This window comes from Asterias rubens, chromosome 7 (genome assembly GCF_902459465.1).
Source record: "Asterias rubens chromosome 7, eAstRub1.3, whole genome shotgun sequence".
NCBI classification, from domain to species: domain Eukaryota; kingdom Metazoa; phylum Echinodermata; class Asteroidea; order Forcipulatida; family Asteriidae; genus Asterias; species Asterias rubens.
The window spans coordinates 13,534,531-13,552,249 of NC_047068.1; the positions used below are offsets into that span (position 1 = coordinate 13,534,531).

General features: G+C 40.0%; 2 protein-coding genes across 2 annotated transcripts; one reads left to right on the top strand and one right to left on the bottom strand.

Annotated features, from left to right (window-relative positions):
• On the top strand, positions 1 to 5,984 carry LOC117292780. The gene is made up of 5 exons (XM_033774933.1): positions 1 to 409; positions 1,323 to 1,470; positions 2,739 to 3,290; positions 4,142 to 4,285; positions 4,987 to 5,984. Exons 1-5 carry the CDS (start codon positions 284 to 286, stop codon positions 5,220 to 5,222), a joined length of 1,206 nt encoding a protein of 401 aa, XP_033630824.1. The 5' UTR covers positions 1 to 283; the 3' UTR covers positions 5,223 to 5,984.
• Positions 5,985 to 11,356: 5,372 nt separating this feature from the next.
• LOC117292981 lies at positions 11,357 to 16,985 on the bottom strand. Its single transcript, XM_033775168.1, has 3 exons — positions 16,706 to 16,985; positions 15,507 to 15,925; positions 11,357 to 13,866 (listed from the first exon to the last, which is right to left on the bottom strand). Exons 2-3 carry the CDS (start codon positions 15,861 to 15,863, stop codon positions 13,702 to 13,704), a joined length of 522 nt encoding a protein of 173 aa, XP_033631059.1. The 5' UTR covers positions 15,864 to 15,925; positions 16,706 to 16,985; the 3' UTR covers positions 11,357 to 13,701.
• Positions 16,986 to 17,719: the final 734 nt, after the last annotated feature.

The window sequence follows — 17,719 nt, forward strand, 5'->3', positions numbered from 1 at the left end:
ACCACTAATAACAATGCAGTATATTAAACAATCAGTGCATAGTCTTATTATTCGACTTTGTGTGTATGTACAAAGTGCACATTCTTATCACATTGTTTCGTCCCTCGTGGTCTAGTGCATTGTGTAAGAGGTTAAGTACAGGGGACTACACATCCGGGTAGCATCTTGTGGTCGTGGTTTTAAGCAACATGGAGCCTGTGAACTGAAAGACATTTGTTCAGAGACTCGGCGTTGGCCGCCATTTTGTGGCGATTGGGTTGGTTCATAATAGTATTAATTGGCAATGGCAATGGTGTATGATGTGTGCATCGTCGGTGCTGGTATGTGGGGCTCCACAGCGGCTCGCTACGTCTCAGGACACAAGGATTTGACTGTGTGTTTGGTTGGACCCGAGGAGCCCTCATCACAGGTAGGATAGACTTACGGACCAGTAGTTATTAGTAATTTTTGCGTTCTGACTCTCTCCGCGACAAACATAAACGCCTTGGTCACACGTCTACAGGTAGGCCTATACATGCGGGGACTAGTTTCATGGTGGGGTCCCGCACTAAATAAACTGCCAAAAGCAAACAATGCCAATTGATCGATATTTGAAACAAATCTTGGGTGGATTTCACAAAGAGTTATGGACTATAGTCTTATCTCGAGTTAGGACCAGTTACTCGTCCTATTTCAGGACTATCCATGCAATTTGTTTATCTTCTAGTCCTAAGTTAGGACTAGTCCTAACTCTTTGTGAAATCGACCGGCTACTACAACCTTATTTTTCTTAGCCATATAATGTGTTATAAGCACTGTATACTCAGTACTTAGGGGAGTTATAGTGAACAAAAAACAAAAACAAATGCAAATCATTCTGGTGGGATTCAAACCCACGACCTTTGCGTTTAAACTAGAGCAGATGTCTTACCTTATACCACCGAATTAGCCCGGTGGCTAGAGGCAGTTGTTGACAGTACCGCAACGATATTTTATATGTTAGTTTTGCATCGGGGTCAAATCCCAATTTTTCGTTCAATGGAACCTGACCCTAATCTCAATTTTTCGGTCAATGGACACTGACCCGGAATGGGTCAGGTCCCAGGGGACCCAGCCATCCGGGTCAAATTTGACCCGCCGTGCAGTATAATCAATGGTTCAGAACTACGTGGGCAAAAGGAGCGTCACCTGATTTATCTAAAAAGATAACACTTCAATATCACACAATGGGGAAACATGACAAACAAGAACCATTACACACAAATTTCTGCCACAGCAGGGTGCATCATAGTCCCCAATTCTAGTTATTTTCACCTTTTATCAAACAGTCTTCATTTTTTCAGGAGTTTCCCACACGTGAAATCTTCGGTGCTCATTATGACGCGGGTCGCATCTACACCAAGTTCCATGACGCTGGTCACGTTGGACGTATCAGGAGTGTATTGAGTGAACGAGCAATAACAAGGTTTCCAGAGCTAGAGACACAATCCGGTAAACGAATGAAGTCAAAATAATCTGGCTTGAAAAAAAATCATTAGTTTGCTTCTGCTTTTAAAGGCAGTGGACACTATTGGTAATTACTCAAAATAATTTTTGCCATACAACCTGTCTTGGTGACGAGTTATTGGGAGAGGTTGATGGTATAAAACATTGTGAGAAACGGCTCCCTCTGAAGTGACATAGTTTTCAAGAGAAGTAATTTTCCACGAGTTTGATTTCGAGACCTCAGGTTTAGAACTTGGGGTCTCGAAATCAACCATCTAAACGCACACACCTTCGTGTGACAAGGGTTTTTCTTTCTTTCATTATTATCTCGCAACTTCAACGACCGATTGAGCTCAAATTTTGAGCTAGTCTTTGACAATTACCAATAGTGTCCAGTGTATTTAAGACGTGAAACTGATCCCTCGCATTGCACAATGCACGTCCACCATTCCAACCATTTTATGAGTCAACAATAGGGAAAAGGCAGCTGCACGTTACGCGAGCAAACATGTGAACGTGAACGTCAGAAAATTGTGTCGTTAAAATCTCACGTTTTTTAGCGTTAATGGAGTTACTATTTTTCACGTCAGGTACGTACGTGCGCACAGACGTCATACATGGGCATGCAAAAAGCCCAAAAATGGTGACGTCACCCAGAAACAACACCATTTGTTCACGAATTTGCTCGCGTAAACGTGCAGCTAAACCTCTCTATTGTTTGCACGCTATGTGGAAAACCAGATAATTCCGCCTTTCTCAGTGTTATACACATGCAACTGATCAATCAGTGGCACATGTTCAGAAAACTACGTTTAAAGGTGGAAATTTACCTGGAAGTCTGCTGCAACCTAGCGTTCCAAAGTCTTCGATTCCTTTGTGTACATGTTGACTCCTAAAATGGCGGACAGAATAGGCGCGTGTAAGTGCGCTGCAAGTTGTGCAAGGGTCACTATTTTAATAGGCCTTGTGCTAACAAGGGTATTTTTGCGGACAATTTCTATAAAAAATATTATATTTAATGGTGTTTGTACCAGCTTGTTTAGGTAGAATTATTTTATGTACATGCCTTTTTGGAGAGATAAATTAAGTGCGAATCCGATCCTGTTTTTGACCCATGTCTAAGAAGCCAATTTTAACAATTTATACGATGGCTCATGCATGTACATCAGTTATGTTGATAATGCTTTAAACAGTGTTCGCAGACATGCACACCGCCATTATGTTAAAAATTTGCCTAAAATTTTGACAATCTGTGCTTTATCTTATCATTACAGGAATGCAATTTTACAAGGAAGTTGGTTTCATCCAATTTGGCGACTGCATAGATGAATTTGACTCGATCCCAGAGGGCGGTGTTCAACATTCAGCCTCAGCCATACAGCAACTCTACCCGTACATTGACATCAGTGCAGACAGTCCGAACGGGATACTCGCCCAAACGAACGCAGGATACCTCATAGCACGTGACTACGTCAAGGCGCAGACATTGGTTGCCCGTCGACAGGGCTGTGACGTCATCACTGACGTAGTCAACCGAGTAACCAATGGCTTGGCTGGAGATGACCACGTGCTCGTTGAGACCGAGGGTGGGAAGAAACTGAGAGCGAAGCGCGTACTACTGTGCACGGGTGCCTTCACACATTTTAAAGATCTCCTGCCCGAGGGATGCAAATTAGATGCAATGGTCACGACTGACATTGCTGTTAGGTTTGAAATTGATGCCGAGTGTGCGGAGAGGCTTCGGGATATGCCTTCTGTGACGTCAGACTTTCAAGAGCCATCACCGAGAGAGTGTTATATCCTTCCGCCGATCAAGTACCCAGACGGTAAATTCATCCAACGGAACTGTTTTATTCATTTTTATTTATTTTTATTTTTGTTTTACGCTCGTGACCAACGAATGAAATGATTAATGCACTGAGTGGCCCAATAAATTATATCATGCCTTCGTGTGCCTGGAAGAAGGACTTTAAAAAAAGTGACTGAATGCGGTGTGCTAAACATTGTGTTTCAAGAAAACTAAGTGTGAAAGTATGATTGATTGATTGATTGATTGATTGATTGATTGAAGTTACTGTAAGAATGTTAATTCTACATGGAAATGGGCAAAAATGTCTTTGGATGGCAACAAAATGAAACAGTGGGCCTACTGCCACTTATTTGTTTCCCTTTTGTGTGTGTTTGTCAGGGGCCATTGTGTTGCTTTATTGTCTTATGTTACTGGAAAAGAGGTACTTTGTGTGCCTGACTGTGAAAAGGGCATTGGGGCATTAAACGCCCATCTTCCAGGGGCACTTTGATGTGGTGAATGTGTCAAAACAATACACTACAGTTCTCGTGCAGGTAGTTCTACCACACACAACCCTTCAATCAGTTCAATGCTTTCGAAGGAGTAGACCAACTAATATACCTTTATCATGGTGCGGCCATCTTGATTTTCTCAAATTCAAATTGATCTGATCAAACCAAGGCTGGAAGGAGAAATAGTCTGGTTCCTTCTTATACTTGAACGTAACCATATATTACTGTCATTGGATACAGGGAACATGACCAAGATTGTGGTAGCACGATTAAGGTCTATATATCTGTCCAAAGTTGAGGGTTGTTCATTCGTGGCATTTTATAAAGTGACCCGAGTTTTCATAATAACAAAGCACGGTTCGTTCTTTGAATGCAGGTAAAATTTACGTGAAAATAGGCCACGGCGGTTACTTAGAGGAAACGTTGTCTTCATTGGATGAAGTGAAACGATGGTATACCGAGCCAGCTGATATGGAGGTTGTAGACAAACTCAAGACAATATTCCACAGTATTATCAAAGGTAAGTAATCACAACCAAATTAAACCTAAGCCCCACCCATGAAACAAATTCGACATTAACATACTGTAAAGGCTTCTGAACTGACAGGCACCTCCGAATAAATAATTATTGTCCGTTTGTTCTAGCCTGTAATATTATTTAAATCAGAGTGTTAATGTTAAACTTCCCTTTTCCTTATAAACTCGGTTGCTGCTTTGGTGACGTTTATTTTTTGAATGCCAGTTAGCTGAAGGCGTTTATGTATTACTTATCTGACTCATTTAAAGATGCTATGTCAGATTTTTGGCGGCCCCCAACATTAAAAAATAGATTTTTTTTGAGTGAATGGTATAAATTTCAAAGAGTATCACCCGCTCTAACGGAAAAAAAAGTTTAACTTTTACTTTTAGTGGTCAGGAACCATGACAACAATTTAAAACGTTTCTTATAAAACACATAAGAATTGGTCAGGTGATATATTGTCGGGATCCCGACAAAAAATAGTTTTGAGGACTTTATTTCACTGCTACTAATAATTGGCGGACCTTTTCGAGCAATGGCTCAAATGAAAGCTTGTAACTTTCTCGAACCCCATCAAAATACCTATTGAATTTTAAATCAAAATGTTTTGGTCAAATCGGCAAAAAATCTGACATGGCATCTTTAAGTAGAACTAAAAGTATGTTTTATATTTGCCTTTTCGTAAAAAAAAAAAAAAAAAGGTGTCAAGCCGCTGTCAGAGATATATTACACATGTGCGGACTTGGACACAGCCACTCATCTTCCCTATTGCGGAATGGTTTCGTCCAGTGTCGGCGTGCTGGTTGGTGGAAACAGCTACGGAGCGATGATGGCCGAAGAAATGGGGAGGATCGGTGCCGATATGATCACTGGGAGGGGCGAGTGGGATTGCGATGTTCTAAAAGATGACCTGAGAGTTCGTTACATTTCAACATAATGTTAATTCCAAAGTGTTTGGCAGAGACTCGATCCGTTCCTAGATGGGATATTATGTAGTGCCAAGTTGACGTCACATTGAAGGGCAAAGCCGGTCATCTTTACGGATTGTTTGTTTGTTTGTTTCTTGAGGTGTGTGTTTTTCGATTATGGTCTTCCCGTCAAGGGAAATCAGCAAACTCCTATAAGGGGATATGGCAACAGCCAATCTCTTTTATACAACTACTACGTATATGATTATTATGAACTCAATGAACTAAAAGGGCCATAGACTATGTAAATCGGGCTTTTCTGGCGAAAAAAATGAGCGAGTAAGGAAAATTTGTTTTCAGTCTAAAGACTGCAGACCTTTTGGGCCTATGACCCTTTTCTCAACACTGAACGCACCTCTGCACAATGCGCGTTTACAATTTCCACCGTTTGGGGGGATTTAATTCCTGTGTCTACATTTCGACTTCCAAAATGACTGACAAGATAGGCGCGTGTAAGTGCGCTGCGCATTGTGATGTGCAAGGGGCGGCGGGGTCTATGTTATTTTCTTAAAATGTGTGTCTTTTGAGACTTCCATTTGGCTTCATTTTTATTAAAGCGCCCAATTAAGGGCAGTTAATGAGAGTTTTGTTTATCTGTTTTCATTGTGCCTTGCCCTTCTTGCCTGTCCCTATTTATCGAAAATAAACCATTATGGCCCAGTGAGTTGTCCTAGTTGTGGGGAACAGACTCTCCAGCCACACAAACAATAGTAAGAACGTATGCCCTTGGTGTCATTTCAGACTAAGAAATTTCTTGTTGATGCAACTGTAAATCAGTGCGGAAAATGACCATTGCTGAAATAGCGTCTTTAAATTATTTTACGTCCCAGCAAAACAAGCTAAAGTAACCCATATATTAATCAAGACTATAGTTGTCCGATCTAGACATTGTACGGATCGGGGTGTATATGACGATTGGTATGCAACCAGATTCACACCGTAAATTGCAGAATAATCCTCATGGAAAGGCACAAAGGAGTTCAACAAAGGGGGAAGGGGGTGGCCAAGGCAAATACGAAAGCGCTGATTGGAAATATTACCGGTTGGTATGCAAATTATTCAATTGATCATGGCTTCATTATGTGGTACGGTGTAGCCCCCCCCCCCCACCCTTTTGTGGCTTGTGTTCCTTGAATCTCAGGAATTCTTTAGATGACTGGGGGGGGGGGGTACTTCTGTTCAAGAGGGTAATAGTGCCTAAGATAAGAATAGGAACATAACGGACTTGGTATACAAATGTTCCTATTGTGGTGAGCGGGATTAGTTTTAGTGAGAGATGCATGATATTTAAGAACTGCAGTATGGAAGCAAAGAGGCTATCAATATACATGAACTTTACTGGAGAGCATTGTGCTGACTTACATTGCTGTAAAATGGCAATATTATTAATACTGCGTACACCGACATGGTCGTGTTCCGTCAAGGTACGTTTCTACCAGCAGAGGGCGCAAACCGGGATTTCGTTTTGATCTACAGCGCAATTTTGTTGAAAGAATCCTTCCTCCATGGTTATATGCATGCAGTAAATGAACGGACTGAAGTGAGTTCTTGGAGGAATTATAGAATTGTTGATTTTGACTAAAGTCGGACCATAAACGGGATGAAAACAGAGCCTTGAATTTGTCTCCAAGTATCGGCTGAGCTGGGGCATACATCTATCACCGATGCCCGATTCCCTGTAAATGTTACGGTGGTAGAGCGTATTAGAGGCCCTCGCCCGGACGTGCTGATGGGTCCCCGCGGATCTCCTCTCCCCACCAAGTGGACGGTCCAATCCGGTACGAGCACAAGCATGAACGAGAGGACATACCCGGAGGGTCCTCAGGGGGAGATGTCACCATTTGTAGATTCCATGATTGTGGTTCTCAGACAACAACCAAGGTAAGAAAAACATCATTCATTTCTAGGTTGAATTGTCAAGTTTAAATGAGTTGATGATTTTACACGTCTCTCAGCTATTTAATTTATAAACCAACCCGAGAATTGGTTAAAGAACATTGCCGTAACATTGTCGTGGCTAGGTTAAGGTCGAGTATGGCGATAGGTGCAGTCAGTCTCGGACTAGGATGGGGTGAGGGTCAGTGGTCTAGTGGTAAGACATCATGCTCTGGAGTGGCAATAGTCGTGGGTTCGAATCCTGTCGGAGTAATGTGCATGTGTTTATTTTTTTCAAAGGACTCGGGAAAGTATTGAATGCTTTACACATATCAGTGTGTGTGCGTGTGTGTGTGTAAAACCAAATAAAAGCTGGTTAACCAAGTCATAACCAACGAATATGCACGAGGTGATATTTCATTCAAAATATGATAACACTTTGTAGTGTGTGCCGCCCTCTGTTGACCAAAACATGGCTGCCAAACCACGCTGTAACACAGCTTTATATAATTGATATTATTGTACACCAGCGTGCCTCAATTTATTAATCATTTGCAGTAGGCCAAGGGCCTGTACCATGCACTCTTTCGAGTGGCAACTTTTAGTCACATAAGTGTTTGGGTTGTATAAATTAACATTATTATCTGTTCCCATTAATTTATTTGCTAGCACGTAAGTGAGAAATGAAGCAAGAAATAAAAGTGCCCGTTTTCAGCACAAAGATCGGTCCCATATTATGCAGTAAGAGGGCGCCACTCTCCAATAAAATCAACGGGGAAAATGTTTAGTACCTTAAGTTGAAGGAAGAGTTCGTTGTTTAGTAGTTTGGTGTTTTTACATTAATTTTAAATGTACATCAGAAATTAAAAGGGCTAGAGAGAAGATTGATATAAAGATGTTCGACCACAAAAAAAAAATAGTTTTCACCTTCTGTGAACATTCATGAAAAGTCTTGATTGGCCTAGACTGGGCCCCTGTCTTTATCCGCAAGGGTAAGCGAGCCTCGAAGTGTGACGTCAGATGTTCAGACTATGATTGGCCACGCTAGACTTGTTTGCCGGTAGAGGGCGCAATATCGGCTGGCTAAAGGCTAAAGGGGGGACTGGACAACTTGACGAATCTTGTTCAAACCTTGTGACACAATATCTCTCCACAAATCAAATTTGTATAACAAAATTTAGATAGTGCTTATTTCGAATGTGGCAAGCTACGTTTCTTTGGAATTTTGTGAATGTTATTTGTGACCCACTCTGTGAAAATAAGTCAGATGTCGCCCAATGCGTTATTGAGTAAAGGACAGTTTAATGTGGAAAATATTATTTGCATGGTAAACCTTTAGAACACTTATTTTTAGGCAATAAAGCTATTATGAATACAACAATTTTGTGATCATACTATAGTCTAATTTCTACCCTTTTGCGCGAAATGGTAGTTTTAAACATCACTTTACTTGTAATTCGTTTTTAACCAAATGATATACTGACTATTTCAAATGAGAGTAACTTAGCAACGCAATATATCCAAAAGCTTAGACATAATCATACCAAATAACTTCTGCTGGTGTGTTCTTTCCAGCATGCATATAACTCAATTTTGTCAACATCTGACTCATTTTCACAGAGCGGGTCACATTTTCTCGTTTTTGCCAGCAGATACGTTCGAAGAAAACATTTCGCTAAGGAATTTACTCTAGGAAAAAGCTTTAGATAGACACTACTAACTTGCCTCTTGCAAATCCTCTACTTTTGTGTTTAAAGCCATTGGACCCTTTAGCTACAGAAACAACAAAAACAGTTCACAGATTTACAAACAACTTACAGGGTTTACAGAAGGTAGTGGTGAAAGACTTCTCTTGAAATATTATTCCATGAAATGCTTTACTTTTTGAGAAAAACAGTAAAACAATATCTATTCTCGATATCGAGAATTACGGATTTATTTTAAACACACCTCATGACACGGGGAAACGTGCGGATACAAGGGTGGGTTTTCCCATTATTTTCTCCCGACTCCGATGACCGATTGAGCCTAAATTTTCACAGGTTTGTTATTTTATATAGAAGTTGTGATACACTAAGTGTGGGCCTTGGGTATTACTGTTTACCGAAAGTGTGCAATGGCTTTAAAGCAACACATTTTTTTTCTCTCAAATTGACAATCATAATCTTTGTTTCTTTTAATGGAACAGGGTTTAAATTAAAGCCATTGGACCCTTTCGGTACAGCAAAAAAAAAAGGTTCACAGATTTACAAATAATTTACAGGGTTTACAGAAGGTAATGGTGAAAGACTTCTCTTGAAATATTAGTCCATGAAATGCTTTACTTTTTGAGAAAACGGTAAAACAATATAAATTCTCGTTAGCGAGAATTACGGATTTGTTATAAACACATGTCATGACACGGCGAAACGCGCGAAAACAGGAGTGGGTTTTCCCGTTATTTTCTCCCGACTCCGATGTCCGATTAAGCCTAAATTTCCACAGGATTGTTATTTTATATATAAGTTGTGATACACAAAGTGTGGGACTTGGACAATACTGTTTACCGAAAGTGTATAATGGCTTTAAGACAAATTGACATTAACAACGACCTCCACCAGTCTTAAGAACTCATTCACCATTTTGTGTTACAAAAACGTTGCTTTTATGCAAGTGTAGCCTTGAATTTAATTTAATTATTGAAATTCAACGTGACGAGGAAATTTTGAGTTGGATGCGTGGGCAGAGGACAATGCAGTATGCCATGAATTAAACAATAGAGAATGTTGAAGACAAAAGAGAAAGACTGAAGTTTCATTCAACTTCGATTGTTACTAAGGATAATTGGACAACAAAACGCGAAAAACATTACCATGCAGGGCCACACCCTTTTGTAAATGTCATGTATTTTTGGTGCGAAAGAGTGACGCAATGAATTAACTTGAATGTAGAACAAAATAATTATTCCCGGTCTATTGTCTCGGCTGCCTTGACGAGTCGGGCTCTCCGCTGGGGCTGCGGCGCGACGGCCCCGGTTGCTAGAGCTAATGCGACGACCAACCAAACCTTCCTTTTCGTTACGTCAGGGTGGTTTTATAACTTTAATGTAAAATTCACTGTTGTTGTTTATGTTTTGTCTCCTTGCCGTTTGTGGACTCAGGCATAATACTGCAGATTTGAACCCTTTCAGTGGGGCTTTACTAACTGTTTGTTTTGAAGGTAGAAAATCAGCCGCTGTGGCAGGAGATTCTGCCCCGGAGAACTGTCCCACCGTATGGCAAAGTGTGAACAAACTTCACCTAATAGCGCCCTCTTTTGAATAATATTCTCCCTCATTGCTTGTTAATTTCCCATTAGAATCTCCTGGGACAGATCTCCCTATGACACTACCGGGACACTACTACCGTTTGCTTAGTGGATCGGGGGGGGGGGGACTTCTTCTTATAACCTTCAATGCCATGGGGTGAGTTATTATTTTTATCAACGTGGGCCCAATCATAAAGCTTGTAAGCACATATAGTATTGCTTAGCAGAGTTAGGTTACCAGCCCAATTACGATTGTGGCTGGTGCCCTAAATTCAATTTTTGCTTAGCAAAGAAAATGTTCAAGCAGTGTTTTTCTGCGTAACGGCTTCATAAAATTGGGCCCCGTTGCTGGTGGGGGATTATGTAGGCATTGATGTGACTGCCTAGTGCCTTTGAATCAGATACGCATTAGAGGTCCAGGATTTAAAGCCTACTGAATTATGTGTTGAACCATGGTTGAAACAATATTGACAGGTTGGCACAAAATAATGAGCAAGAAAATCTATTCGATTTTGGACTTGGTTTCGGGTTCGTCGATTACATAGGCCCCCTCTCAATAATTACTCCATAAATTAACTACAATGATAAGACAAAAATAAACTGGTCAATTCGAAACAAACAATTTGGAGATTTAACCATCAGAACTGTGTTATCTAGGAATGTAGCTCTTAATTGTTAAAGTGTTTCTAATTCCTCTTGTGAAACTACTTTACTCTGACACTTCTCTTTCATGTATACACAATTGGTTTTATTTTATTTTATGACAATAATAAATAATAACTTATAAAATATATATGACAATATAAACAATAATCACCACCATACGCAGGCAACTTTTTTATCGATTATTAACAAAATGAAAGTAACCTCACATCAAAAATTAGTGCTTTATCAATATTTGTATCGTACGCTTAGGCTGGCGATAAATAGCGCAAGTTAATTATTTTATACATTAATTGATTAACAAAAAACTAACACCAAATTGAGCAGGTTTTATAGTCACATTGGTCAAGAGTCATTGATTATCCAAAATATGTATACATGGCCTAGCTTAACTTCACAGTGACTTTCAAATGTCTCCATCACCCTGTTGTAGTGAAATCTTTAGCTCAATAGTATTTTGTAATTATAGCGCGCCCTCTTAGCGAATGATTTCTGGTCAACAAGTAAGCTTTTGGATATGTCGTTTAATCGCAGTGATATCGAAACGGCACTCCTGTGTGAGATTACTGCTCTCACGACTACGATCCGTAGTCGTGAGAGTAGTAGCCTCTACGCGACTTGCGACTTGTCTACAAGTCTAGTCAAACGAGAGTGTATACACACTCCACTACCAAACCCTACCCGCCCGTCTTGTGACAAGACTAGCTTCTACTTATTAGTTCGTTTTAGGGAAAAAACACAGGCATACAATTGCAGTTTGTCAAAAAAAAGAGGAAAGGATGCACAGCATTTGTTTTGACCTGTGTTTTTAAATGGATGGAAAGCCAAAAACGACAAAGATAGGTTGTATGTCATCATGGATACCAACAAAATGGCGCACAAAACTTGGAATGAAGAGCAAGTAAATTCATGTGGCTATCTTTCGATTCGTTTTATTTATATCTTGAATTTTTTCTCAGGTTGCCGCAATGAGCTTGTACACGTAAACAACTTTTGTCCCAGGGACGAGACATATAAAGGTCAATTCATCCACAATTTTCTTCGTTCTACACAACACTATAAAACAAATTCTTCTTCTTTTTGTGAGAAAGTAAGATTCGTGAAGTATAAATAACAAGTTGAGGTTAATTGCTCTTACACTTTAAGTTTAGACCAACATGATAATACACCCATACCGAGAAATATGATGCTTTTCTTGTAAAAGGTATGGTTTTCACAAACCCTCATCTAGGCCCATGCAGGTCTGTGTTGCATACACTCTGTGGACATGTACAAGTCCACACAGTGTTTCATGTCACTGAATTATGTGGATTTATTTAGCTCTCAGGTACACACTCCGTAACGCTTTATTAAACAATGCTGTATCTATCTCCCATTCGCTTTGTTTGCTCAGATATATTGTGTTTAGATTCCATAACTTAAGATAAACCTGCTTTGTAAAGTAACTACATGCTTTGTATCAAATAGTACTTGGAATACGATTTCATAATTAATAATAATAATAATAATAGTTACCAATATTTATTTACAGTAGGTTTGATAAATTATATTTACAAATACAACAATATAATGCACCTTCATCGATTCAATGAAATATCCAATGAACAAAGGCATGTTATGAAAATACATCAATATTACAGCTTTTGTTAACCGAGTAGCCAGAAAGCCCCCAAATAGTTATACAGATGGGGGGGGGGGGGGGGGGGGTGGCAACTTAAACACTAGTCATAACAGTTTACAGATTGATACACTCTGGGCAGAAAGGTAATCGAAAAATGGGTGTTTGGCAGTGAAAGCAATCTTGCTAGTAGACTATGTCATAATCTTTTAGTGGCAGTTCAAACTGTCAGTGACGAAATCTACATGTTGCAAAGTGAATGAAGCTCCATGGAAATTCATGGCTTCTTGATTCATTAAGCTTTTCCCCTTTTTTTTGACTGTTGGTTATCGAACATAAAGCCAAATTTTCTCTTGCAACTTTGGGTACATGAACATCAAACATCAACGCCTTGCAACATCACCATTATGCTATTTTATTTTCTACCCAATTTTCGGTAGGCCTAATGTATTACTCTTATCCTTGTGTATTAAAGTTTTACCGAGTGAGAGGTACACTCAAAATTGTCATTTAACCGAATATTGACCGCATTGTGCATACTTGTACCCATCAGTGTTACACAGAAAACGCTTTTTTTTTTTACAGTGAATAATGGGGCCATACTCATACAATTTTCCCAACCTCGGTTTGAACGAAACTGACCATCTGTGAATTTACGGCTTTGGCTTCGTGATTTTGGACTTCACATGCTTCAACAGCCATAGCCAAGACGCTGTGGCAGTCAAGCTTGGAGTTTGGGAAAAGGAATTTTGCTTTTAACATTACCAACAGCCAAAGCCAAATACACTCAATTCGCAAAGTTGGGCTTTCTTTGCAGTTGGGTTTAATTTGCAGTAATGCTTAAATCACATTTGGTCTATTAAATTTTGTGATAGAGAAAACCGCAGACTGTGTCAAAGAACTATCAAATACAGACCGTAGTACGAAAATACAAACGAAGCAAAAGCCTTCAGACTTTTGCACGAAAATGCACCACACAAAGCGCAGAAAGATTATGTTCTTTAGTTTTAAACGTCAAGACAATTTGGGTGGTACAAGTCTAAAACTCGATCAGTCTGGCAACCGGTAACATTTGAGCCGAGTCTGATGCAAGATCCCGTATGGAGGGAAATCTCGACCACTTCAACGGAGCACTCCCTGTGGGTTTGTCGCCTCACGATCCGGTGGAATGCCTGTAATAATACACAACAAAAAAGGAAAGTCATTATTATAGACATCAGTTTGATTATTTTTTTAAAAAGTTGTCAGACTGTAGAGGCTACTCCCTTTTGCACTTTGCACTCTCTAAAAACTCCCGAGTCAGAATTGACCCGGATTTGGGTCCCAGGGGGCCAGAACCATTTCGGGGTCAGTTTGACCCGGAATCCGTGTCAATGTGTCCCGGAATCCGAGTCAAAATCCCCGCTTTTAAACAAATTTCTGGTCACAATGACACGTTTCCAGTTTGAGCCGTCAGCAGTAAAGGGTCCGACACAACACCAACCGGGTCTTTTTAGAGCCAACGCCGACTCTAAAAGAGATTGTGACAGTCTGCTTGCACGAGTTTTGTAATACGTAGCTCCAATGAGTCTAGATCTATAGTCTCTGTAAAAAAAAAAAAAAAAATGGAGTTTATTTGTTTTTGCTCCATGATGCTTTACTTCTGTTACATAATGGGCGATATGGCCTGCGATCGCGAAAAACTCAAATTTAAGCGCCTGCTTTGTAATGAGTCTTTCAGGGCCTACTGGTACCCGTTTCTCGGTAATTTCTGGGTTGCGCTCCGCAAGCAAGTCCAGATAGCTGTGTATGAGAGTTGCAACATGGATGAACAAGTTTTCTTATAGGTCACTTGATGAATTTGTTGGGTAAGAATGCAGCACAATATAGTTATAGTGTAATTTTTGTATACTTTTTATTTTCTGTATATTGTGTAATTTTGTCTTTAAATTTGAGTAAATTTTTGAGTAAAAACAACTCAAGATGCAGTCTAGTCTGGCACCCTGTGTGTGCAAGCGCAGTTGTTGGGGTTCGAAATGGCTTCACATCACAGTTGTTGCAACTTCCCTGTAAATCCCGTATTCGTGTTTGAGATACCATTAATAACATTATTTTATCAAAGATCCTTAACGGACAATGGGTGCGATGACACACCAGCCCCATAAACAGGTTTTCCTTTGAAAATACTTGCATTTACCGACCCCCCCCCCCCACCAAAGAATTATGAAATATATAAAATGTTATCTCCTTAAATGTTTTGTCTATTCTCGCAGAGTCTTGATCACACAGAATGGCACACACATTTGTGCAGCAAGTGCGTTTTTCTTCCGTTATTCTCTTGTAACTTTGATGATCAATTGGGGCCAAATTGGGATTCAAATCCACATCATTATGCAACGTGGGTAAAACCAATAGGGAGTAAGGAGTACAAAATTAGGCCAATTAACCAATTCTTCAAAAACCAAGAAAAAACCATATGGGAATACAATGGGCCTACGACGTAAAATTAAGCTACATATGGGTTATCATTTAGATCACAAAAGTACAATGACGATGTCAACGAAAAACTACAATGCTGCATTATCATTCCATTTCGATAAGGGGTACAAGTACAATTGATACTCTCGATGGCAACAGAAACCCAGTCCCTGGGAATTTTTTTCAAGATACAGCAAATCTACTTGCCGACTATGTTTGACAATAAGACATTCTTGATGAACTGTTTGAGAGCCCATGGTCACAATGTTTTAATTTTTAACATGATACGAATTTTTTATCTCGGAATCTGATAACCTAGCTTAGTGTGTTCTAAAATGCGAGGGCGTTGGCCTACCTTTTTGCTATCTCTGTCTTGGTTGATGTGAACTTGAGATGATAAGCGTATAGTTGTCTCGCCCTTCTCCAACAGTTCCCTCTGTTGTGACGGGGTAATAATGACGTTATGGCTGATTAGTCTGGAATTCCTCGTCTGGCTCTCCGTCGTCGCGGACTTGCTGTTAGTGTTGGAGGGCGACTTGCTACTACTACTACTACTACTACTAGCGACGGTGTCGAGATCACGTTGAAGCTTTTGAGCGTTGTGTGGTGTTCTCCTCGACACGACACCTGCCCATGCCATGCTTAGACAGCACAGTAAGACGACGACAAGGAGGCAAGATGATTTAAAGCTGGCGAGATGTGAGGATTGCATGGTGGTGGTGTTGGTCTTTCACGGTGGTGGTCACACAGGCTGAGGTTCAAGTTATTTGAAATCTGGAATTAGAAAAGGGTGGTCTGTTTTGTTTACTTTAAAATTGAGAAAAACAATGATGGACTACTACATAGTAATACCAGACGATAATATTGATATTGATTGGTTGTATTCCAAGGCCTTATCGTCTTGGCGTGAAAGTCCCGACCCCTGGTGTGAAAAATCGATTCGTCATTTTACACAATTTGACATGTCCACCCGCCCTTATGATAAGTTCCGTCTTGAAGGATCTCGCTAAGGTTGTATAGAGCATCTTAACTGCCACCGTTACCCAAATGTTTTTGCCAAGCATGGGCTCGGGATCATCGGTACAGGCATAATTCTAGCCACATACATTACTTATCAGTTGAGCAGTAGGCTACGTTTTGCTCGAGACTAATTTAGTCTGTGCTGTGTTGGCTGGAACGCCTCTCTTTCAAAATAACTGTTTTTGTTGAGAGTGCCGCCTTTTTCACATTCTTCAAGTTATTTATGTGAACCATGCACAATAATATTTACTGCTGTATGAGAGCACTATGTGTACAAATAACGAAAAGCAGAGAGTGTCGATAATCGTGTACATCGTGAACGGCTTGTCGAGTTTACATCTGCTTATGAAAACTGTTTGTAATTGCTTAGGCATGGGTAAAGCAATGGCATACATATATAAATCGACTGGCATTAATAACTACATGTATGTATCATAACCAATCTCATAACAGTTCAGAAGTTTAGAATGTATCGTCAGGCAATCAAACTGTAAAAAAACAACATAAGAAAGAACATCGTAAAATTTAACTCACATGAATGTTGTCTGGCAGGCAGTACAGCTTGAAACGACGGTTTGTTTTTTGGAGATTGAGATTTATATAGATGAGATTGAAACTTTGCGCGAGAAGAGCTTCTTACGTTCACAGCACCAACTTTAACAGATTTGTGTTTGTTTTGGTTTTGAGTCTTTTCACAATGACGACTAGCCAAGTTGAAAATGATGTAAACCAGCTACCTCTTCTGTTTTACTTCTCTGTCTCGCGTTGATTTTTAAGACACTACCTTTACGATGACAAATCTCTCCTTATTTATGTCTTGGCGATAAGCCGGGTCCCGGCATACGCACGTGTTACCGGCGTTTATAAACTAATAGTAAAAAAAATCTTCAATGAACGGAGAGTGGCCAATCAGATGCCAGTTTTCGCTTAAGCGAGTTGGACTGATCGACTTATAAAACAGGAGGGGTGGTTTTAATAGTTTTCTCAATGGAGGGTGAGCAAACTTAAAATTATAACATAACGATTTACATAAGTAAGTAAGTGTTATTTGTATTACATGCATGGGTAGTTCAAAGACAACCTTGTCTGTATAAAGGTGTCTTACCGCTACAAACCGATCAAAACAAAACCTCCTGTTTAATCGACTCATCCGCATCGTACGTTTTCCAACGGAGGTTTTTTCAGTGACTGCCTTTTTAGGGCGAGCCAAAAAAAAAGGGGGAAAAAACCAGCACCTTGGGAGACTGCCAACTTTGAGGATCTGAACTTCCGAAGCCCTAGATCGGAATGTTTGGTGAACTCTGTTGACATCTTACATCGGGTGCAATGTCTGCAAAAGAAAACTACAACAAGCCAGCTCTAAAATGTTCCCACACTTTTGTACACAAACTTCAGTGTGTAATGGCCCTGGCATACCACGGCGTAACACGGCGTAATATATAAGGTCTGTCTCGATTTATGATGAAACTATTAATAGCTTGTATACAGTTTGATGTTGTTTACATAACAAAGTTGTCCCTTACCTTGGATTGGGAGGGGGTGGGTGGT